The sequence below is a fragment of the Gymnodraco acuticeps genome, unplaced genomic scaffold, assembly GCF_902827175.1.
Source record: "Gymnodraco acuticeps unplaced genomic scaffold, fGymAcu1.1, whole genome shotgun sequence".
NCBI classification, from domain to species: domain Eukaryota; kingdom Metazoa; phylum Chordata; class Actinopteri; order Perciformes; family Bathydraconidae; genus Gymnodraco; species Gymnodraco acuticeps.
The window spans coordinates 526,748-552,050 of record NW_022989894.1 but is presented as its reverse complement, the minus strand read 5'-3'; the positions used below and the strand labels follow the sequence as shown (position 1 = coordinate 552,050).

The window sequence follows — 25,303 nt, the reverse complement described above, 5'->3', positions numbered from 1 at the left end:
TGCTGTGCCTTCTTATTTGCTCGTATTATGATGGGATATGGTTTAATTTAGTAAATGGTTGTGTGTGAAAAATGTATATCTCTAAAATGTGTGTTGGTGTATGATCACATTTGTATATGAAAATGTCTGAAGTTCATAAAAACATTCTCAGTGTTCAAGTCAATCACTGCAAAGGGTGACGATATGGCAGAAGGTGCTATATATATATATATATATATATATATGGAATTGTGTATATATATATATACATACACATACACACAATTCCAAAGCTGGTAAGGACTCTTTCAAATTTAGCAATAATAGTCTGAAGAAAAGGACTGATAACAGAGATTTGCTCTAATATGTATTCAGTATGATAGGCTCTGTCTTAACCCCAAACAATAAAACACAAAAGTCTTCATTCTGTCAGATGCAAAAGTCTTCATTCTGTAATAAAACACAAAAGTCTTCATTCTGTCAGATGCAAAAGTCTTCATTCTGTCAGATGCAATGCAAATCACCGTTTGTCACATGTAAAAACTCGCGAATGCGCAATGCATATTTTGTCACATGTAAAAACTTGCGAATGGTTCAGACGGTCTAGATGTCAATTTTGTCCTACTTGGGTTGCCGTCCGGCGTTGTCCAATATGGCGGACCATCTCGCACATGCGCACAGTAGATCGGGCAGAGCTGCAGATCGGGTAGTGACTGTCACTACCCGATCTGCAGCTCTGCCCGAAAAGGGGTCATTCAGGAATACAATTATTATATTATAAATAATAATAAAATAATAAATTATATTATAATATTGAATTAAATATTTTTTTGTATAGTATTATTTCATTTAGAAAGGCAATACAAATACAATAGAATAAAAATACAATACAAAACTTGGGACAGAGCTAAGTAACTGATCAGTTAGTCACAACACAAAATAACAGGAGAATGAGAATTAATTACCTTTTACTGTAAAGTTCGATGACGCACGGCGCATTTGATCTCGCTCATTTTTAGAGAGGTCTGTGTGAAATTCACCTTCAGACATGTATTCTCTCAAATTGTTGTAAAACACTAAAGTCTTCATTCTGTCAGATGCAATGCAAATCACCGTTTGTCACATGTAAAAACTCTGCAAATCACCGTTTGTCACATGTAAAAACTCTGCAAATCACCGTTTGTCACACTCACATGTAAAAACTCGCGAATGCGCAATGCATATTTTGTCACATGTAAAAACTTGCGAATGGTTCAGACGGTCGAGATGTCAATTTTGTCCTACTTGGGTTGCCGTCCGGCTGCAGATTGGGTAGTGACAGTGACAGCCAGTCCCCAACTCCGGGGACTTCCGGCCGGGGACTTTGGGCGGCAGTATACGCCGTGAAGTGGTTTGCGGCCTGCCAGTAAACCCAAAGCAGAAGAAGAACAAGTGACGTCAGCGGCTTCATTTGCCTAATCCACCCCCAGGGACTTTTTCCAGTGTGAACGCGATCTGTACTTAGTTCATGCGAACTAAAGAGTTCACATGAACTAAGTTCACATGAACCTTTATGGGAAAAGTACCGCAGTGTGAATGCGCCTATTGATTTAAAGGACAATCATTGATCAAGTAAGGGATGGGAATTAATAAGCATTTGCTTCCTCCTGCTCCCTTTCGGACACATATGATTTATTATTATTATTATTAATATGAATACTTTTTTTGTTGAATATATAAATATTATCATGAATGTGGATAAATACTGTATTTTAACAATACAGTATTCTGTTTTTCACATTTGTTATTTATTATTATTTTTTTTTTTATCTGTTCGAAATAAAGATTGAAATGAAAAAAAAAGAAGTTAAATGAAATCTTTGAGCAGACCAACACTTTTTCAAGGCCCTTTGTTTTAGAGGTGTTTCCTGATTGGCCCCTCAGAAACCCCACAGAGAACATCAGAGCGTGTCACCGCGAGCACTCCCTCTTGTCCCACTTGCAGCCGCATTGTGGAGCTGCATTGTCACACAGCTTCCTCAGAGGATGTCCCATTAGAAGTGCTTTGTGTGTGCAAGCATAAAGCTCACACACACACACACACACACACACACACACACACACACACACACACACACACACACACACACACACACACACACACACACACACACACGCACAACCACCAGACACAGCAAGAACTGTTGTGTGTACCAACACGGGCCAACACTTTGTCTTGTGGGTGTACAGTTTCCATAGCTAACTAACACAGCCTTGTCTCACACGACGTGCTCTAACTGACAACCGAGACCGCCAGACACAGTTCACAGAAAGGACTTGGAATTTCTTTTGAAAGAGTACGTCAAATCTGTTTATATCCCTATGACATCTACAGTTGCTTGAAAAAAAAGGAAATATAGAGCACTGCATTTGAGGAAATCACACCTCAAAGGAGACAAGAATGGCTATTTATTTTTAAATATGTCTTTATATTTAAGGTCAAGCTCAATAAAGTTCCATGAACTTCTCTAACCTCTTATTTGTTTTACCTACTGTAAATCAAAAGGTTTTGAGTATGATCTGTCAACCATCGATTGTTTTTCGCCTTTCATGTCCAGGGCTCTGTTGATAACCACAGAGTTATAATTTCTAATATTTACGTAGAACAAAATGAAAGAGATGAACAAATATGAAAAACGTTTAACGTTCAAAAGGCTCATGTTTAACTAATGAAACGTACTCATTCAATTGACATTTGATTAACTTTTCTTCGTTGCTTCAGTTTCAGAATATATTTTTCTTTTTAAACCTAAATGAATCAATTGCGCTAGATTCCCAAGTTTTGGTAGAATTGACGTGGTGATAATGGTAACTTGTTACTAGCAGCACTTATGAGCAGTTTATTAATGAGTCCCCATTTTGTTTGTCTTGCACAAGGACATCCACAGGTGGCAGTGACACACCAAGGAACTCAGTCATGTGCCAGGGAAGAAGAAGACTGCAGGCTAGTGAACATATGATGGATGCAAACAATTGACGATTTAAAATGGTCAAAACTTTGACTTTGCAAATGTTTCATGAGGAAGAAACTGCATTCAACACATTTAAGATCCTGATGATGCACACTATGGATTTTGGTGAGTGACCATTTATGTTAAAAATAACTTTTGTTTGTTTCCAAGAGCACTAACCAGGGCACCATTAGGCTAGCTCTCAACACAAAATGCAATGCACTTATAATATTTGCAATCTAAGAGAACTTAAGAGGTTGACAGAAGTACAACTATTGCTGGAAAAGATGAACAGAAACGTTCTAATTAACTGTTCCCAAAATAACCTGCACACCTGAACCACAGGTAAGGGATTTTGAATGTGTCAATGACTGTTTGCTGTCAGTCATTTGTTAAAGTTTATGGTTATACATCTTTGAAGCGAAACGGGCCAAACTACATTAAATTGCATAGAAGTAATATTAAATATGGTTTGGACGCATTTGACATTACACTTTAAACTTGATTTGAACAGTGGCTTACAACCGAACAAGTTGTTGCAGAAAATACATCTATGTTTGATTTATTTTTAAAATAACGGAACTCTACCACAAGGGTTGGCTTCCTGTGACATTAAATGAGTGTTTGCTCACTTCATTAAAGTAGGTGCACAGTGTATCACAGGAACCTGTCATCACAATAACCCCTGTGTAAAGAAATGAGTGAAACCCTCAGGAAGCAGCTGCTGCAGACCGTCTCTGCCCCACATGAAAGGATGTGGTTTGAGATGTATGTGTGTCCTAAAAAAAGCTTCCACCACAGTCTCTGTGTCTTGTATGTCCTCAATATATCTTTGTATTATTTCACCAGATTTTTAATATGAGCAAAGAAAGAAACACTGCAAAACACTTTTGATTCTACTCATTTCAACTAATCACTTATTACTAAACCCACTGTGTCTCACTGTGAGTGTCTGAAGTCAAACTTTTGACTGGCCATTGTCCAGGAGTCAAACTTAAGTCTTTAGCGCCCTCCGGAGGGATAGAGCTGTATCAGAAGGATTCAAACAGTCAGTGAGACCTTATTCATTCCAAGAGCCACTTAGTAGACACATCATGGGTCTGTGTCACTTCAACATCAACATTTATTAAACATTTTGTGTATTTATTTGATGTCTCGCAGTATATTCAGGTAAAACATATAATTCTGGATATTCTTTTAATATTAGAAGATATGTCTATTACAGTTCCATTTATTTTCCACTAGAGGTCAGGGCAAATAAACAGACGAGCACTGTGTGAAGCACGGCCAATGAAATAGCACTTTAAGTTATGAAGACATGTATTGAACCTGCTCTGTTGTAATCACAAACTCTGAAGACAAATACACTCTCTGTAAACGTCAAAGCAGCACCACAGTGAAATATCTGATTAACTTTTTTATCAAAAAACTACAATATATCAAACCCACAAGGTCAGTGTGATCAGACTGAATAGGTCTCGGCAGCATTATGATCAGTATTGTTTAAATGTATTGATCTATTGAAAGCCTTTCCAAACCACATAAGTGAATCATTGAAAGATGTTTTAAGTGGTGCTTTATTGAGTATTTACCTCGGTTATAATATATTTTAACTTGATTGTGTAATGAATGAAGCAAATCCTCTTAAAAGAAAATGTCTGTACCTGTTTAAAGACCACCTACAATATGATGTTGAACTAAAAGACTAATGTTCAACTTGTGATAATGTTTTTGTGACTGATTTAAAGAAGTATCAGTCATGAATGAATGTAGTGACTTTTATAATAATTTTATTGTATCAACTTTTGTGTTTTGTGCTGTTTAGTGTGCATTTTCCCGCCACTGAAAATGACTGGGTTTATTGTTTAATTGATCAGAACAGATTATGGTTGGCTTATTTACCCAAAGTAACTTATGGAGCAGTCTAAACTGTTGTTAAATGTTGTATCATTGTAATCTCCTTTGTCTACTTGTCAGGTTTCACTGGTTATCTAAAACGTACTCAATTTCAGAGTCTCTAAATGGTTCTCACAAAGAAACATACACACACTACACACACACTCACAATTGGTAACTCAAATAATACGCCAAAGAAAAGCACATTTCAACATTTAGTGTCTTTATAAAACAGATTTGCAAAATATAGCCAAGGCTCATTCATTTAAATATGCATAAATAGCAAGAAAATACTTTCCCATTTCAATTCAAATAATGTTATCGAACTTCTTTATACACAAATCAGAGATGAACATTATGAAAAACAGGGCGGAACCCTCTTGATTTGATGCAGCAGGTAAAACACAAGCATACTGAATAGCTATAGCGGCAGCTGATTAGTCACAAATATACATCCTCTGAAGACACATTTCATTAACATTAAAACAAATTCTTATTCAAGTCTGTGAATTATCAAAGTACACATCTTTGGATGGATGCCTTTTTAAGATCAATATATATTTATATATATATTTTACATTTTCAGCAACGCAACTGTAATTAACACCACCATGGCCAAAACGTTTGTATCTATGTACAATAGTGCAGACGAGGAGCTTAACTCAGAACAAAGGCAGTGAAAGTTTAATAACACCTTATCAAGTGTCCTGATTTGTTAGACTTCAAGTGGGTTCCCTTTGTTTGGGAATGTCATAAAATAACTATGTCAGGAGTAAATACGCTTTGTGTGTCGGATAACGCCCTGCTGTTATAAAACATTATTTTGTTTGTTTGGAAGTACAGGTCCCCTTTTTTAAAACATTTAAACACAGTTTATCATAATTCAACTTGCTGTGATTTGTTTGGATGAAGGCTTATTCTAATGCAATGTATGTCTACCACACTTTCCTTTTGTTTTGAGACTGAAATGTTATGATAACCTCCCTCTATAATACATTTTTGATTATTTTGTACATGTAATCGTGTAAATGTTTTACATTCATAGTCACTCATTTAACAATTGCAATAGATCCTGTTTTATTCATAGAATTTTATTTTACATATAAAGATTTTTCAGAAAAAGCCTCATCACATCTTAAGATGACATTTTAGAATGATTTATTTTGCATTTATAGCATTTCAAACAACCCTGTAGATAAGTAACGCAAATAATATATATAACAGCATTTTGATATGTTTTCCTCATTAGCAGTGTCAAACTGTGTGCCTCCTCTTAAATGCTATCAGATTATTTGTAAACAATTATTCAACATGACATCTGTGAAATGCTTTAATGAGACTGTTTTCTCCAACAGTCTGCCACGTCAGCAGCCTGCAAAGGGTTGATCAATCTCTCGTTCACTTTTTCAAAAGGTGCTTTAGCTTCTTGGAGCAGAAAAGACTCTGAGATTAAAGAGAATATCTTTCTTGTCCATTTTTTCTTTTTCTTTCTCAGTTCATTTGGCCGGCTCAGGGATGGGAGGAGCGCGCTCCAGCCTCATGGTCCAGGGGTCAGAGGGCGCAGCGTAAAACGGAGCGTGGGTAAGCACTTCTTCTCCAGACAGGGCAAAGGTGAATACCCCCCTCTGCCTCCCCGCTCCTCCCTTCTCCTCCCGTGCGATGTGCTTCCCCTCTGCTCGCCGCTCCTCCCTGCTCTCCCTGTCCCCGCTCTTAAACCCCAGACCCCTGCTGGAGAGCATCTCCCCGAGTCCGTGGCTCTTGACTCCCTGGTATGCAGGGCTCAACCCGTTCTCCTCAAACCGGTTGGGGGCAGCAGTGGGGGGGCAAAGGAAGTTGCTGGTGGGTGTGGACCGCCAAGCAGCTGGCTTTCGTCCTCGCCTGGGGCGGGAGATGCGGCAGCTTTGCCTCTTGATGTGTCGATGTAGGTGGTCGGAGCGTGTGAAACTCTTGTAGCAGTGCTCACACTGGTATGGCCGCACGCCGGTGTGGATCCGCAGGTGGTTCTTCAGGTCGTAGTTGTGCACAAACTTGGAGTTGCAGTGGAGGCAGATGTAGGGGCGCTCACCTGTGTGCTTCCTCATGTGGATCTTGAGTTTGTCTTGTCTGAGAAAAGAAGAAAAAACGTTTTCATTCAGTTTGTGGCGCGTGGAAAGGTTACCTCATCAATTATAGCATTGCAATTCTTCACACTTTTAGCCCTTGCTAAAGTGAGTTTAAAAAAGGATTTGTTTCTGCTGACATTAAAGGTCTGTGGAACTGTTCCAGAGCAAGAGGATGTAAGTGAGTTACCACTAATGCTAAGAAACCAGCGTAGGGGGCTTTCCACTTGAAGCCCTTTGATATTCAGATATGGTAAAAATAGATTAACCTCAGTCTAAAGAGAATTGCGGTACTTTTCCGTTAACCCTGCAGTTTTACATAACCTGATGCTTTGTAGTACAAAAAAAACCAGAGAGCTCTCACGGTGATCTCTGTGTGCCAGTTAAGTAATGATGATGTGTTAGAAAGTGCTGCCTTGCATACCTGGTGAATCGTACTTCACAGATAGTGCACATGTACGGTTTCTCCCCCGTATGCGTCCTCATGTGTCGAGGCAGTTTCCCAGCACCTTGGATGACCTTGTTGCAGATCGGACACTGCTGAGACGCTTTGGGCTTCATCTTCCTCTCCTCCTCCAGCTGCCAGGGGGGGAACAGAGCCCCCAGGTGGGACGCAGAGCTCAGGAAGTTCAGGTACGACCGGAAGTCAGCCTCATCCTTTATCGGCCCGAGACCCTGACCTTCTGACGGAGCTGACCCCGGGTTCATGGTGCTGCCTAGGCCCGAGCTGACAAACTCCTTTAGGAAGTTTCCGTGGAGCAGACTGAGCGGGATCTCGTCTTTCATCTCCTCCTTTATGATCTCTCTCTTCACAGCGAGATCGAGGGGTCTGGAGGCCTCCATCTGTGCCGCTGATTGGAAGCCGTGGGGGAGCCTGGTCTGCTGCGAGGCCGCTGCGTGGGCGTGCAGGTGGTGGCTGGGGTCCAGGAGCTGCTTGGGGAAGGCTGGGAACTCAGCGGCCCACATGGAGGGGTAGAAGCCCGGGATGAGAGGGGAGAAGCTGGCCCTCCTGTCCAGGGTTGACATACGGGGGTAGAGACCCTCCTGGAGGAGAGACTCGATGGAGAAATCCTTCAAAGCCCGACTCTCCATACTCTCCTGCAACACAACACAGCATCATCAGCCTTCTGAACTTTAGAAAATAATTACCTTTTCAAGCTTTATTAGCAGAATAACAAAACAATACCTGTTTCCCTCTCATGTTGTCCGGAGACTGCGACTGTGACGAGTCTCTGTGCAGCTCAAACTGCTGCTGGTAGGTGGAGGTGCTAGGAGGGGGCGAGTCCTCCGCCCCCCGAGACGTCTGCTCCCCCCTGCTCTCCGACGACTGCAGTGACCTCTCGCTGACATCGTCCTCCTCATCCTCCTGCTCGTCCTTCCTCGACCCCTCGTCCTCCTCTTCTTCTTCCTCTTCTTCCTCCTCCTCCTCCTCCTCCTCCTCGGCATCCTCCTCCTCCTCTCCCTCCTCCCCTCTCCCTCCTTCTCCGCTGCCTCCACCCCCGCTGTCCATGATCTCCAGGCAGACGTTGATGATGCAGGGTATCTCCAGCATCTGAGCGGCGTTCAGGATCTCTTTCACGTTGGACGCCGTCACCGTGAGAGTGGAAGTGTAGGCGAACTCCAGGATGGCTGCGAGAGAGTCCGGGGCCACAAAGTCGATTTCGTACACGGCAGCTGTGTGGTTATGATCCCCGCTATCGGTGGTGGCCACTGTGAAGAGCTTCTTGAAGTACTGGCTGCAGGCGGCCAGCACGGAGCGGTGGGTGCGGTACTCCTGGTCGCTGACGATGAGGATGACGTCGCAGAGCAGCCCGTCGCGCCGCTGCTCGTTGAGGCTGCAGAGGACATCGCTGCTATGGTTTGGGAAGGGGATCCCAATCAGGTCCTCTTCTCTGTGATGAACCATGCTGATGGTTATCTATGGAAGAGAATAACAGTCAACTGTTTAGTGACACTTCAATTAGACTGTGAAAATGAAGAAGACAACATTCTACTGGATCCACATCAAGTCCTGAATGTATTCTATATAATATACATATTACATATTTAACTTCATGTGACCATTATGACACATTTTCAGAGTTACTGTGACTTATTCCCAACGAAAAAAATCCAACAACGCTTTTACGAAAGATTATTTATAATATATAACTTGTATATAGTACTTGATGATAGAGGTCTCCGTTTTGAAAGGACTTTCTCAGATTGGAAGCGAATCAAAAAGTGAAAGGAGTGACAAAAAGTAATTATTTTACAATTGATGTTATTGTTTTGTTAAAAATGGAAAGAAGAGTGTCTAAAATATCTGGGGAATGTAACACATTGATACTTTGAACATGTTATTATTTAATTTGATAATTCCTTTGGATTTCGTGCTGGCATTTGATTTAGTTTACAAATGGAAATCCACATAGTTGGCTTATCGCTCCCTCAAGAAACGGAGAGTCAGTATCATAACCTTCTTGCAGGAATGTAGATTTGTGCTGCAGGGATTCTCATGGGGATGGAGTGCAAACTGAAAAATTATGTGGGCATGTTAAAGCAAATAATGAAACAGTTATTTATTCTAAAACACTGATTTAAAGGGAACAATAGCTGTAAATCCATGCACATTTTAAATGCTCATAACTGAAGCTGATATTGTTAACAAAAATCAGTGACAGTCTAGCTTTATTAAAATATACTGTAGGCATGCTTGTTTGCGTGCCATCTGTGCAGCAACGGCAACAAGTGGTAAATACAGCATGTCTCATTTTGAGCAAACATCACATCGGGTAATATTTAATCCTGAATGTGCTATCACGATTTCTTGTAGGAGCGCGTTGCGACTCTGAGCATTAGGGAAACCCATCATCTTGATAAAACATTCACTTTTCTTGTTATAATTGTTCTTGTGTTTGACACATGATGATAAGTGCGTGAGAGTCTCTGTAATAATGCGTGTAACATCCATCTCTCTTGTCTTTCTCTAACAGATATGAGCACGAAGAAAGCCGATACCTTCATTGGAACAATACGGTGTGTGATTGGGATGTGGTGAGAAATGAAGAGAACAACAAAAGAGGTCAGATTGTACTCTAGATACTGTATCCTGTCAAAATGCTTACTTAGGCATTCTGTCCTCTCCACACTTTCAATACACACACACGCACGCACACACGCACGCACACACACACACACACACACACACACACACACACACACACACACACACACACACACACACACACACACATCTCTTTTTGCTTTTCTTTAAGCCTTCATTCCACAGCTGCCTGAGTTCCTACCTGTTGATTCACTGTGCTGTTGTTTACAGTTACTGTGATAAAACTTCCTCTGGCAGGGTGCTCATTCATTCACATCTATGAATAGAGCTTACACTTAGCCACTGAAGGCATGTGTAGATAAATACTTTGAAGCGGGCTCGCTCACCACAGCTGCATTGTTGACTGGTTCGAAATGGGCCAGGGCTAAAGCCACACAGTCGCACACACACAAAGACACACTCGCACACACACACATCAAGTGTCTTGCCTATGTGCAGTTGGGGATCACACCAGAGAGTGAGAAATAAAAAAATCTCAGAAAATCCGTAATTTCACCTGCAGGTATACAACGTGGTTACCAATCTTACATGTCGTTTTTTTCTTGTCGATCTTGTTGCTAGGTAACTGTTGCTATGTTCATGCTATTGATACAGTGTGGTCATAATTAAAATGTCTATAGAGGGGGTGGTGGTATAGGATATAGGCCCGCAGACCCACACAGAACTACCTAGATTCGAAAAACTGGAACAATAGAGTGACAGAGAAAGTCGACCTCCAGTTGAAATCATATATAAAAACATGAATACTGAAGGGAACATATGTTCTATCTGCATTTCATTTGATGCTCCAGCTAATTATGTAACATGAAGTCCAGAAACGCACATACAATTAAAAGTTCTGTCACTATTTCTGTAGTGCAGATTAATGTTTCTCTAACACCAAAGTACAGCATCCTTGTGTCTAACATCCAGAAAAGTAATAGCCTGGGTAGAAGGTGAGAGAATACCCAGTGAGAGAGCAAGAGCGAGATCAGATGGCCTTAAAAGTTCCCTAACAGGTTGCACAAACACCAGCCGAGGGGCCCCTCCCTGTAGCAGCCTGCCAAGGCAAACAATAGTGCGGAACTTGGAACAACACGGATTGGATAAGAGGCAGAGAGAAAGAGCCTGGCTGGGAGGGCTGTAACCCACTGTCATTCGTCTGCTGTCGACCCATCCCACCCACTCCTGGAACCATGAGACACGTGCTGCTGTTGCTGTTTGTTCGCCTGGTGCCCCAGCGAGCACCACTCCCCTCTGTTCCCACTGTTTGCTTGCCACTAGCTAGCACTAGCTCTTAGCGGCCGGCCCCTAATTACATTGTGGAGAGGATCTAAGGAGGATGTGCCACATAGACAGGGAGGGGAGGAGGGCACAGCGTTCCCACCACAAGGTCCTGGAGCGACATTTCATTTCAACAGCCTTAACCCTTTACCCCCCCCCCCCCTCCACCCAATCGGAGCAGCCAGGGTGGGGACGCCTTGTGAAAGGCCTCTGATAATTACTGTTTGAGTCAGTTGGCTCTTTATCCATCTTACTCAGACAGTGAAGTCATGGAAGGACAATCCAACTTTTTTGATAACACTGACTTGATTGAAAAGTTTTTTGGCCTTTTTTGATTTTTTTAACGGCAGATTTGAATGAGTTAGGAATGAATGTTTCTATCGGATCGCCCTAAACGAGCTGTTGTGTCTCACTGTAAAAATGATCTGTGGATTGAAAGAACATAAGAGGCTCGGAAGTCTTCATTGTTTGAATGTATTGTGAGCTAGAGTGACACTGAAACATTGATTGTTTTTAAATGGATGCAGAGTGATACATTTGTGCACAAATTTACTTTTTTATTTGTTGGGAACACCAGTTTTGGAATACACGCTTTGTCTAAATCGTATTTTGATTCATCACGTATTTCTGTTTATCACACGTGCATCACTGAATTAATTTACTTTAGAGGAATTTCTGTCGCATGTGTGAAAACGAATCATACCAACTCGCTATTAACTATTCAATTAATAAACTGACCTCTAATGGTCAGTCTTGCTTTTCTGCCCGTCTCTCTTTTTCGCCTGCATGTACGTCTCCTCTCATGCCTCACTTAGTCACTAACACTTTCAACTCTCAGCACTCCCACCCCAAATGATGTGTCACCTTCATTTAGTGTCATCCTTCTCCCAAGAACTTCATCTGTTTCCGGGCTCTGACCACCACCGCCAAACTTGGCCTAATCAGTCTCCTCTTCCTCTCCTCTTCCTCTCCTCCTCCTCCTCCTCTCTGTCCCTGTTGCACCTGTATCATCATTATGCCCAGAGCAGAGCGGCTAACTTGTCCCCATCCCTGAGCGCTCAGGCCACAAATCAGCAGCTAATGTCCATCTCACCCCTTGTCACAGGCAGACACTCATTTGGCCTGTGAGCTCCAACACCTAAAGCCGAGTTTACCGCTGTCAGGCCATCCACCTGACCCACATGCTAAATCACCAGCAGCCAAAGTTTACCCCTGTCACCTACTGTCCACAGCCAACACCTGCCCACAGACGGACAATAATTTACAGTATTGACAGCCAAAATCCATCCCCTTATTAGGAGAAGACATTCATTTGACCTACTGTGTAAGCTAGTCCATTATCACCGGTAAAACAGCAGTGCACCTGTTTCTCAGGGAGACACTTCCTTGGTCGGATTTTAAATGACAATTGTCTGGAGCCTGTGGAGGTTTTTAAACTCTATCTTAATTGCTGTCAACTTGAGCAGGTGAACACTATATACAGTAATGCCAGTTACAAAAAAAAAAAGGTTTTTATCTTGACAATAATGAGGAAATGTCAGGGGCAGAATTTGAGCATTTAACTGCTCAGGTTATGTTTAAAAGTTGTCAGAAATGTATTTACGAGAAGTTTACACATTTTGGTGCACATTTATTCCACATTTACGCTTTTATAAAACAGATGTTGTAAAAGAAACTGTTATACATATTATTTACGTTATTTTAGACTGACTTATATTATATATTATTATCATTTTGTTTGAAAATCAGCCGGCATTTCTTTAATACATTTCCTAAAATGTAACACTGCTTGAAATAACTTGTTACATTTAAAAAAAAGTCAGCAATATTTCATTATCTACTATTTTAACTTCAGCAAATTATGGATAATTAATGCCTTGAATTATTTCTTAATTTGAAATAATAGGAAATATGACTAAATGAAATATTTAGAGAAAACACTGAGTTTGTTCTCAATAAATCTGGAGGCCAAGTCAAGTCGCTCGGCCCCTTAAAGAGCCTGTCTGCACCAAGTGTCATCTCTCAGGCCTTCAGGGGGGCCCACAGCTACACACCATTATCTCTCACCCCCAAAGTAAACTAAAGCTTAGGGTTTGCCGTTAATAATCTGTTCGGTGATTAAGAATGTTTCATCTAGATCTTTTTCCATCTAACAAACAGATTTTATTGAACTATTCTAAGTCCCTTTATGTTTCTCTACGTCTCTGTTTTGTCTGAACCAACACTACCAAATGAACAAAAGAAGTTGCACATTCTTGATTGTTACAACGTGATATAAAAAATAGATTTTCCGAAGCAGGAATAATTTGGACAGTTTCATAATCAAGCCTTGGTAAGAAAAAATAATCTGTTCTATTTTTCCTGGATTCAAAAATCGTCCATTAATTACCATAAGGTGTCAAAAAGAATAGTAAAAAGGTTCATGAAAAGAAATGAAAGCCTTTTTCACACACTGACAGCTGCAGGTTAAAAGTGACTGAAGAGAATGAGATATAACAGAGTAACAATTTGTGATTAACCAAACCTGTAATTTGTAATTTTTGTAGAAATGCAGTTACTTTTCTGTAGTGACTTTATAAGTGTTACATTATCAGATATACCAGCCACACGATACATTATAAAGAAATACACCAACTGCTACATTATTATATGCAGCTGGATTTTCTTTATTTTCCTCTTACACTAAATTGTGAACTGCATATTCTTTTCTTTAAATATGAGACTACAAACACATCTTAATACATAATGATGAACAACAACTCATAAACAATTGTAATGGAAATACTGGTCATGGCATTTTGTAACAACATGAGGTAAGAGCGCTATGAGCTGACAACAAACCCGTTGTAAACAGTAATTTTCAGCTCAGCCTCAAATCCATAACATGTTTTTATTTTGTCCCCACTCACAAACATTCCCTTTATCTTTATGAATTACCTGAGCTTCTATTTTGGATTCAAAGCACAATGTCATATAGATATGGAATATCTAAAAGTGCAATGTATAATTACTGCTGGAGACAAAACACATACTTAAGTCCAGTTAAACTACTATGTTTGACATTTCCAAGACGTGCTGTGATGCTATAAACGATCTTGCTATTTCCAGAATTTTACAGCCCAATATTTACACTACAGCCTAAATAATTACATGAGTCATTAAGTGACATTATTGACCTGTTTGCACCTTGTCAGGCCCTTATGATCTAGAGCTTCAACACTCACTCAAACACTCTTTAAACAGGGACACTAAGTGCTGCACGTGTGCTCACTGTAACATAACGCACAAGTGCAAGCTTGTTCACTCACATACACACTCTGAAACAATGTGACAAATCATTATGGACATATACACTCAGATACACACCCATGTGCATTCTCTAAAACTCTGGCTTCCATTCTTGATTCACACATGTCTTGATACGCTCCCAAGCATTCCACAGCTTTCAGCACCCGTCACCTACCGTGCCTTCAGTTTCTTGATTCCCCTCACGTGTCTTTGTATTTCCAGACTACTTAGAGGCTCTGTTGCTCCTTGCTTGACCTCTCAGCATTGCCCTTTTTTAAAAGACACACCGCTGGCTCTCTATTTGCTGTCAATCAGTCCGGCAGTCAGTCCATTCACAAGCTCCTCACACCGGCCACAGATGCCCATTCACAAAATTAAATGTAAAAAAAAAAAAACACCCAAGGAGGAATATCCAATGGAGTGAAGAAAAAGCAGCGCAGCAGAGGAGAGCAGAGTGTGATTCTTGGGTCTGTCTGTGTAGCGGAGTGTGGAGTTAAGAGTCAGGCTCACTGTTGTGTGTGGCTCATGTAGGACGAGCGAGAGAGTAAGAGGAAGGGAGGGAGGGCAGCAGCACTGCGCTGTGGAGATGTCGCACCACTAGTTTTTATAGCAGGGTGGGTAGCTGGAAGATAATAATACCCCATCCTCCTCCACAACACAAGTTTAAGCGCACTGTGTAATAAGCCCATGGCGCAGACACCCTCTGATTTAGGTCAGACAAAATGAATTTTTAGTTGTGTTAGAGTGAATTTTCGGTATAAAGGGACCAGGGGAAATAACTCCAAGGGGTTGTTTGGGGAGACGGAGGAAACGAGAGAGAAGTTGGAAAACGATTTGGTGCACCTCTGTTGGTTAGTCTCAAGCTGAGATGAAGAGATGTACAGGAATATAAGTAGTCACACAGATGCAGATCTCTGGGTCTTTTAAAAACAGTTGCACTGACAATTCTATAATCTATCAAATATTTAACAAACTCTTTGAGTCCTCTGCACGTGTTTAGTCAATGTAGGGTTAAGAAAGGCAATGAGATGCATGCTGGGCGAGTGTAGCCCCCATAAACACTCAGTCACAACAGACTAATTACTGAAAACACATTAACACACTTTGGTGTGTGGCACCCTGCACTCAGAAGCTTATAAAACACGCTGATTCAGTCATGGGTGTACATTTTAAAGGAAATATCACTTAAAAGCTGACAATATCTGAGACAAAGTTAAACCACAAACGCTGAAAAATACCACAAGCAAGGCAGACCTATTTTTCTCTGTTGAAACGTCTTTTTCAAAAACCAGGTTGAAGAGAGCAGTATAGGCCAACGTTAGATTCTTGTTTTGAGTCAGAAAGCAAGGTAGCAGTTGGTGACAGACCACCGGCTCTATCTGGAGGTGGAGGAAGTTCATATCGTAAGGTGTAGAAATAACCCATTCTGTATAGACTTCAGTGTAGAAGAGTAAATCTGTTCAGCAGGCGTTTGGCAGGATTTTCAAGAACGCCAAGAAAATGTGCAATTTCTTCCATAAGTTTATGGTAACAAAGATAATGGTACATAGCATGGCTTACCAGACTGATTCTTCCAATTTTGTCAAAGTGTGTGTGAGTTTATGACAGCAATAAAAAGAGAAAAGGGAGAAAGAGTGTTTCCTCAGACAACCCAAATGTTATGACGTAGCACATTCAACAGATCTGAAACAGCCATTGGGATTTCCTGCATGACCTCAATAAACCTCGCCATTTGTATTACTTACGTCTTTTAGTTTAATTTAGCTTACAGGAAAGCGTCATCGCCTGAGTGATACATTTTAAAATTGAAAACAAAACGGGTGCAGGTAATAAAACATAAAGGCAAGGCAAGGCAAGTTTATTTATATAGCACTTTCCAACACAAGGCAATTCAAAGTGCTTTACAAAAAATGAAAGAGATTAAGAAAATGGCATTTAAAATCAGTCATTAAAAAGAAAAGCTAATAAATAAACATTAAAAGAAAAAATACATGGATAAAAGTTACAGTGCAATTAAACATTAAAAGAAAAAGTACATGGATAAAGTTACAGTGCAGTCTAAGATATGAATAGTTCAATTAAAAGCAGCGACAAAAAGAAAAGTCTTCAGCCTGGATTTAAAAGTAGTAAGAGTTGCAGCGGACCTGCAGGTTTCTGGGAGTTTGTTCCAGATATTTGGAGCATAATAACTGAACGCTGCTTTACCATGTTTAGTTCTGACTCTGGGGACAGAAAGCTGACCAGTCCCTGAAGACCTGAGAGATCTGGATGGTTCATAATTTAGCAGGAGGTCAGAAATGTATTTTGGGCCTAAACCATTCAGTGCTTTATAAACCAGCAGCAGTATTTTTAAATCTATTCTTTGACACACAGGAAGCCAGTGTAAAGACTTCAGAAAAAGGGGACCTATCATGCAAAATGCAATTTTGTACGTCTTTTATACATGAATATGTGTCCCCGGTGTGTCATGGAACTCACCAAGTGTCAGAAAACACAACCCTCTCTCTTTTCCTCCATACTCAAATCTCAAAAAACGGGGCTGCAACGGATCTGATACAGACTGATACAGATTTGAAATATCTCTGACGTCAGAAACGAGTAGCTCCGCCTATATGGGCAACTCTCCACTTATCAGGAGGAGACAGCCACGGCCATTGCCCGTTCGAAAGTGCTGGAGACGCTGTAGTACATATGCCAGGCCTGTAGGTGGCGCTGTAGTCTGCCACAAAAGCAGCGAAGAAGACTTCTCACAGAATCAGCCCTTGCAAAAACAGGGCTAAAAAAGAGCAAATAGAGCGAAATGAGGCATGGCTAAAATGCATGATCTGTTTGATATTTAGAAAAAAAAACTTCGCAGACATGTTTTTATATAGGTATGGCCCTACAATATATTATTCAAATATAGCATGATAGGTCCACTTTAATTTAAGAATCTAACATAGAATCAAAAAATCCAAACCCTTTCCTTCATTCATAAAGGTGAAATATGCAGTCAGACATTGTTGTCTTAGCGGTCAGCGGACCTTCAAATCTACTGAAGTATTTCAAACCATCCACAAATCATAACTGACAATCAGACTATGAAAGCAGTCAAATTGTGTTGAGTTAACCTCCACAAACAAGAAGACATCAGAGTGTACATCAGACTGCTATGCCCACTTCCCTTTGGGGAAAACATGGACTTCAGCAGACCGCAGCCCATGCCCTGGCGGTTTACACTGTTTTGTACAGGGTGAGAGCTGAGGCCAGCTCACATTGGCATCTAGTATATATAAACAGGGTTAGCCACTAACTGCTAGCAGGCCAGCCAGACGGCCAGAAAAACAACATTTGCCATCTTATAAGATCGGCTATCTATTCTCAACACGCCTCTGCCGCCATAGCAGCATTCTGTAAGTGGTACCTGTGAACTGCTTTGTTCTGAACTCTGTAAAACTGCCATTGGCCATGATAGACATAAACCCAGGCGTCATCAAATGTGAAAAATACATTGATTTCCTCTACAGCACATTTTGCGGTGTAGATTCAAAAGTGTTTAATCCCAGCTGTAATGTGTGCACAGTAGGCTATACATGGCTAGAAGCTTGATTTTAAAAAGCAAAATCCTAATAACAAAATCAATCACAATTCAGTACACTCACACAAAGGCAAAGGTAAGACAAAAGCAAACATTTATTTATGCCTAACTTGCAAATGTTTTTAGTATTTCTCAATTCTCAATGACTTCGAGATTTAATCAAAACCTTTTACAAATGTAATTGGCACTCCAGCCACCTTTTTTATTTTAATCAGAAACCTCCACTTTGTACGTTAGTTATATCTAGGTTGTGAAAAAATCTTTAATAAAACCTTTTCAGTGATGTGCTTTCAACACGTTTTTTTGAACTGTCTTGTATTATTGTCTTGTCAACAGGACATTAATCTTGGGTTTCTGGTGTTTTATATCTCAGGCTAAATATATTTTCCTTTCCCCCCCCGGTCTTTGCCAGTGAGGGCTACACCAAGACGTGGTGAGTCTTGTCACAAAACACGAGGACTGGTGACTGAGTACGAGTCATCTGTTTTGTCTGTCTGTCTGGCGGGCGTCTCAGCGTACCTGTTTACTGCCTCCTGCTGCGCCCAGCGGGACACTCGTACCAGGGCACCAGATTGGCACTTTGGAGGGGGGATGGGGTGTGAAGCATCATTACATGAAGTTGGTATCATGGAGACTTTGATGCTGTTCAATATGACATACACAGATTTCTCTCAAAAACTAAGAACTCATGAGAATATGTTTGACTGTATAGCAGCAATGCAACCACATACCATCAAACCTAATTAACATGTGTCAGTAAAACAAAAGATCTCACTTAAAAGCTTGTTATAAATAAAGTTCCTTAAAGCTAGAGAGCTATTGGCCCAGAGTGCTGAACTCTTAATGCTGTTAATATTATGAGTACAATCTTTGATAAAAAGGGTGCTTTCCTTTCAGTTGTTTCATTTCAGGCGGTACCCGGATAATACATATGTTTATTCTCAAGTGACAAAGCCTGTAGTAATTATGACTCTTCTCTGTCAGGAGGAAAGAAGGTTCTATGACAAAGTCTGTGTAAGTGGGAGGTGAAGGGTCATTAAAAAAATGCAATTTAAGAAGGTGTAGACAGCTGTGTTTCTCGTTTTAAACAGATAGCAAGCGTTGTTGTTATTCAAACCTTACCATGATCACTCCCTAACTGTAACCATATGTTTATTATTGTAACCATTACAACGAAATTCCCTTATCCTTAAGAGAGCTATTTCAACCCAAACATTGATCTGAACCTGAAGTCGTTGGGTCCTGAAACAAACAAAACAAACCTGCCAATAAGCGTTACTTTGTAAAGTATGGACAAATGGACAAATTATGTTATTTCTTGGTTAGTTTTGAGAAGTTATAAATGCTCAAATGTTTACACTGTCAATCTTAGAAGACCTTCCTATTCAGGTTTAAAATGACGTGGCAGTGTGTGCATGGCATAATAATCTACTCATCAGACCTTCCCAGGATTAATAGCCGTGGAAACAGACAAACAAAACCAGCCCGATTTATGCCCTTCTCCTTGGTGTGTCGGAGGCCAGGTGTGGCCTGTAGTGGGAGAGGAGCAGGAAAGGGAGGCGATCACCCCCCCACAGTCCAGAGATAGAGGATCGCAGCAGTTCTACACCCCGTCTCAAGTCCAAGGACAGAGATAGACACGCAAACATATGCAATGTTGCTTAAACCCAAAGGGAGGCAGGCATGTGTGCAAAATAAAAAACCTACTGTTAACTCGCCCCGCTCAATCACAGAGACACACACCTGTCTGTCAATTCAAGCGCTTTGAGCACCTGTAAAAGCGCTCTAATAAAAAATGTAATGCATTATTATTTTTATTATTAGAACTCACCTCGGAGCATGCCATTCGGGTGAGTGAGTTGAGGGCGTTTTCTCTCTGCTGACCTTTCTGTTTGCGCGTTAACTCTCTACTTTTGTCTTCTTTTCAAACACCCTAATCAGTATTGGAATATTTGCCAGAAGGGAGGTAGGGTACACAAGCTGCATATTTCGAGCTGCGAGTAGAAGAGTTACAGTGTTTCACAGCTGGTCGTAATGCGTTGATTGAACTCAATGCTGTGTGAGAATACCCTGACTGTCTCTGGTGATGTTTGTTAATTATTACCTCCCCCAAGGAGGTTATGGTTTCTCTTAATGGTTTACAGCATGGAAAAATGGATCCGATTTTCATAAAACTTAGTTGAATTATGTAGGATTGATCTCGAAAAGAACCAACTAAATGTTGGAGTGGATCCTATTCTTGTTGCAGATACAGCAGTACATTTTATTTCCTTTTATGTCTTAAGTATAGTGTGTTGCATTGTTGAAAGAGCCTGGGACATAAGATTTCTATTGTCAAAACTATGCTTTTGTGCATATGACTAAAGCCTTTGCATTTTTTTAAATTAACCTCACAAGATGGGGCATGGCCTTGGCCTAGTTCTGCGCTCTCCCAAACCCCATTCTAGTTTTTTATGTTTAAGGCCACCTTCGTTATATTTTATTAATGTCAATAGAGTCAAACTGCCCAAACACTCCTCCACTTTGCTGCTTCTGAATGCATTATTGTATTTATTTCATTTACTCGTGTGAATATGTGTGTGCGTTGGGAGGGTCGTGGGGTGATCGAGGACAACTCCTTATAGTGATAACGAGAAGGAGGCCAGCCTCTGCCTGCCCTCAGGTAGTGTGTGTGAATGTTTGTGGGTGCGTGTGCATGTGTGTGTGTGTCAGCAGGAGAGCCCTCGGGCACTCTGGCACCTCCTAATTAAACCAGTAAGGCTGCAGGGCAGGGGAGACAGATGCCTGTCATGGCACACACACACACACACACACACACACACACACACACACACACACACACACACACACACACACTCATGCACAAGGTAACGGACCACATTCAACCGCATGCACACCCACAAACACACAAGTGAAATTCGTAGGTCAGATATTTTTGGACTCACACCCACTCAGGTATCACACAGGTAACTAATCAGTATATGAGCCAAGTGACGAAAGAGACACAGTGAAACTAACACAGCAGAAACATAATTCATGTTCATAAATCTGATAATAATCCAAGACGAAAATGATTTTGACAAACCTCAATGTTTTAGCGACCTAACTGCTGAATATGCAAGTTTTATTAAGGAATACATTAGTTTTTTCAGTGGTTAGCCTTAGGTTAGAACTAATTTGGCTAATTTGGGTTATAAATCAGTGAATTAACTTATTAGGTTTCTTCCTACCTGGAACCTGCTGTATTACGGCAAACTTACTCACCATTAACACACCAAGCGTGCCTCACACACACACACACACACTCTCTCTCACATGCAGTCGTGACCCATAGTTGCTTCCAGATTGACACATCTCTCTCTCTCCAGAGCACAGAATGAGACATAATTGTGCTGGATGTCTGTTACCTGCAGAGTCTGTCACTTTTTGTCTCTGTTCCCCCATGTAAGGCCCAGTGCTGCAGGCGCCCACATATAGTACTTAGCAGGCTAACTGCAGTTTGTCTGGGGTGGGTGGGCGGATCAAGGCATGCTGCTCTCCTTTCTCTCCCCGTGATTAGATAGCATAAGCAGGCCAGCTAGCCTAACCCACACACTCATGTCTCTAAAACTGCCATCCAGCCCCGCTTTCTCTTTCGCTGCCTCTCACACACAGGTGGGTGGACCCACTTATTCAACCCAGATCTTTCTTTTAGACATTATGAAATCGTGCTCTGTTTTTCTTCTTTTCTTCATCGAACACCCTGATGCTGAATGACATTCGACTCTGTTTCCTGCAGATCTGTTCTACAAAGTCGTGCTTTCCTTTTTTTCTGATTTACTGACTTCTAATTATGTCTGATTGCCAAGCTGAGAATCATGTTTCTTTGCACTTGTCAATCTGCTGAGGTTAGGTGGGTTGCCAGTGGTTACAGAGGCCTATTTTGTTTTATCTAGGTAACATTCAGGAAACACCCACAATTTAAAATGCTTCATTGCAAAAGCACAAAACAAACCACCACCACTAACGTTTCAGATGTTGAAATGTATCACAATAAACGTGTCAGATTAGTTTGACCTTACAGGGCAATACAAATACCATTGTTTATTACATTTTCACTGGGATATAGTCAATATTATGCTAATATAACTGCTATTTTATTATAACGGATTCATATAAGATTTTAAGTGAGTAATTCAAGAAATGATTGTCTCAGCAGCCCTTTAAAATAATAAATATACCCCATAGGCCATACCTAATGTTATATACGCAAATAACTAGTTGTAAATCAATAAAACCATTAGAAAATTATAATATGACAAAAGGGCATTCTGTAGTTTCAATATGTTGCTCCAAGGTGAGGTAGCTGTTAAAGTTTGTCACTTCTGTATTGAAAAATGCCACAATGTGAGGAAAGCTGCAGTTGGTTCAGACAGAGGAAAGAAAAGAGGAAAAAGAAGGAAATGGAGAAATTGTAAACGGAAAGAAAGAATATAGTGGGTGCGACCGAGCCGACCTCTAGGAGTGTGAATGGCTGCCTCCCAGGCTGCTTTGTCCTTTGAGCCAGGCGCTGTGTTTCGTGAGGAACGCAAAAGTACACAGATCCCACAGAAGGAGCTTTTTTGGCAAGGCTCGGGCCTCCCACCCACGGCAGCCTCTTCAAGCCTCCTCCCATCCTCTATTCATCTGTGAGGGGCGGCTTACTCACCCAGCCCAACTCCACACACACAACAAAACCTGGACCTCCATCCCACGAAGGAGGGCGGACACGCACACAAGCACACACGCAAACAGCTACCCAGCCATTGTATACATACACACTCACATGCTGTCATTAACCTGAACTTGGGGTTTATTGAGATTAGCTTAATCATTATTAAGACTATGTCTCAGCTGCGTGATTTAAAGACACAGATTTTTGGAGAACAATGACAAGAAGACATCTGTGTCATGGGAGGTTAAGATCAGATTGTGTACCCCCGTGTTGATGATGTTACATGGGCATGCCCACACGCTGTCAGGTGGGAAGAAGGCGTGTGGACTCATTCACTCTGTCAGTCTCATAATGAACACATTGCATTGTTTTGCAATTATGTATCTACCTCCTCATTCACCTGCCACGTTCATCCACATCTCTTAAGTTTCTCAATCGTGTACTTTTGCGCTGTCAAACACATCAAAACACTCTACAAAATACTCTATAATCTATAAAAGGCACACAAAGTTCCTTGGCTCGTAATATACAGTGTGCCATAGGTGAGATTGTACAAACACGAAATAAATGAGCCTCAGGTAATGTTTGTGAACACACCAATGTAAGGGAGGCTGTTTAACAAAAGACCTGCTAGGATCATGTTCAACTGAGTTCATCCTGTAGGATAGAGGCAGACGGAGGGCTGTAGATCAGGCTGTGTGACGAGAGAAGGTGTGGTACTGTCCACTTTATTCACATTTAAGCGCCTCTGTGATACATAGAGAGCTCTATAGGGGCTTCTTCTTGTTTTATGTCTATATTAAAGAAGGTTGATAAAGGCTGAGGGCAGAAGCGTATGTGTTCTATACATGCTCCTTTAAATGATTTAAAATAAAAGTGCAATCTTCACTCTGTCACTTCCTGGCTATACATTTGCCTATAAGAACCTTCATTTTGTACTTATACATGAATCATCCATCATGTGTATGAACAACTTGTCACTGATGTGGTTCACCTGCTGAGAAGCTGCGTGGTGAATTGCTGCAATTAGTTTACATAAAAGATTAACCACTAAAGCCCCAAGGAAATGCCGCTTCTAACAGGCAATGTAGGACACTTTACCTACGTTATAGCAAACTCCGATCATTGTAATAATAATTGAATTATAGTATGTCAAATTTAAAGATGGAAACATGCGGTAACTATATCTCGTAGATCAGCAGACATTGCACATTATAGGCTTTTAATAATACCCTAAAAGTTAACTAATGTGTTTTGTTATGAGGGTATCACAGACAGGAAGAGTGAAATAATGAGATGTCACACCTCAACCCCCACATGTGTCGTTCAGAGAAGCTGTATCTAAAGAGAAAATTAATCACTAACTGATTATGAATTTCTCATATTAGAATGAAAGTGAGATTTTAAGATTTCCAGAGGAGCGATGACATTGCGTTTGTCACTGACGAGTCAATTAAGAAACCTAACAAGCATAACATTTCATTTTACAACCACTGAGGCGCTCTCATAATGATAGAATCGTGATGATGGCAAGGAGAAATATAATACAAATAAGAAATGTATATTGTGCACAATCATCATGTAGTTCTCCAAGCTGCTGCTGTCAAAACAAGTACAAAAATGGATATCAGTCTGTTCCAGCTTTGTCATGCTTTCTCTTGCTTCCTCCTCAGTGTTTGGCTTTTATGTGCAGGGGGAGGCTTTCACTGCGAGCACATCTGTTGCAAGACATGCACACACAGGGTAGTTTCTGTATAGCAATGAGAATACCCTGAACAACCCTTATTACAGTATAACAAATGCAGACGTGGAGTGATTTGCAACCTAAAAAGGGAACACAGGGTAACCTGTGAAAGGTCAGCCATCCTTTAGTATGATTCTGCTGCTCGTGGGTGGCCGACACCTTTTGCATACTTTGAAATGTTCCCACCGTACAGAAAATATGAATCTCTCATTATTACTTCCTGAGGGCAGGCGAAATAGTAAACAAGAACAAAGAAAACAGAGTGAAAGAGACAGTTAGATGTTACTGACCTTTTAAGAAGAGAAGTTTTGATTTCAGTTCCTCTCTAGCACTCTCAGGAAACTCAACTGTGTCTGAGCGCTGGCAGACTTGTGAAAGTGAGAGCAGGCGAGATAGAGACTCAAATTTGCTCTGAAGGTGTGTCAGTGATTTGGGGGAGTGAAAAGGTACCACGAAATGGTTATCTAAGAAACACAACAAAACAAAAACTTCTACACCCACCAGCCTCTGCCAACACCCCTCCCTCCACCTAAACCAAAAGTATTTGGCAGCGTTCCCTACCTGTCCACCTGTGCTTAGGGGAGGGGAGTGACACGCACTCACACTCACTGGGCCAAGCCTAAAAACCTGCTTGCATGCATGGACTGGGTGGTATAGGTATGACTGGG

At 41.0% G+C, this 25,303-nt stretch overlaps 1 protein-coding gene and 1 long non-coding RNA gene across 3 annotated transcripts; one reads left to right on the top strand and one right to left on the bottom strand.

Moving 5' to 3' along the window:
- The first annotated feature begins 2,953 nt into the window (after nt 1-2,953).
- LOC117538399 lies at nt 2,954-10,080 on the top strand. The gene is made up of 3 exons (XR_004567845.1): nt 2,954-3,095; nt 6,361-6,446; nt 9,940-10,080. It is a non-coding gene; the product is annotated as an uncharacterized LOC117538399 (long non-coding RNA).
- LOC117538389 (zinc finger and BTB domain-containing protein 7C) lies at nt 5,072-24,993 on the bottom strand. 2 transcript variants are annotated; one of them, XM_034204050.1, is made up of 4 exons: nt 24,926-24,993; nt 8,151-8,882; nt 7,389-8,062; nt 5,072-6,968 (listed from the first exon to the last, which is right to left on the bottom strand). In XM_034204050.1, exons 2-4 carry the CDS (start codon nt 8,868-8,870, stop codon nt 6,362-6,364), a joined length of 2,001 nt encoding a protein of 666 aa, XP_034059941.1. In that variant the 5' UTR covers nt 8,871-8,882; nt 24,926-24,993; the 3' UTR covers nt 5,072-6,361. The 2 variants fall into 2 exon arrangements, with proteins under 2 accessions (XP_034059941.1, XP_034059932.1); XM_034204041.1 differs by lacking the exon at nt 24,926-24,993 and adding an exon at nt 14,797-15,007.
- Between the last annotated feature and the right edge of the window lie 310 nt (nt 24,994-25,303).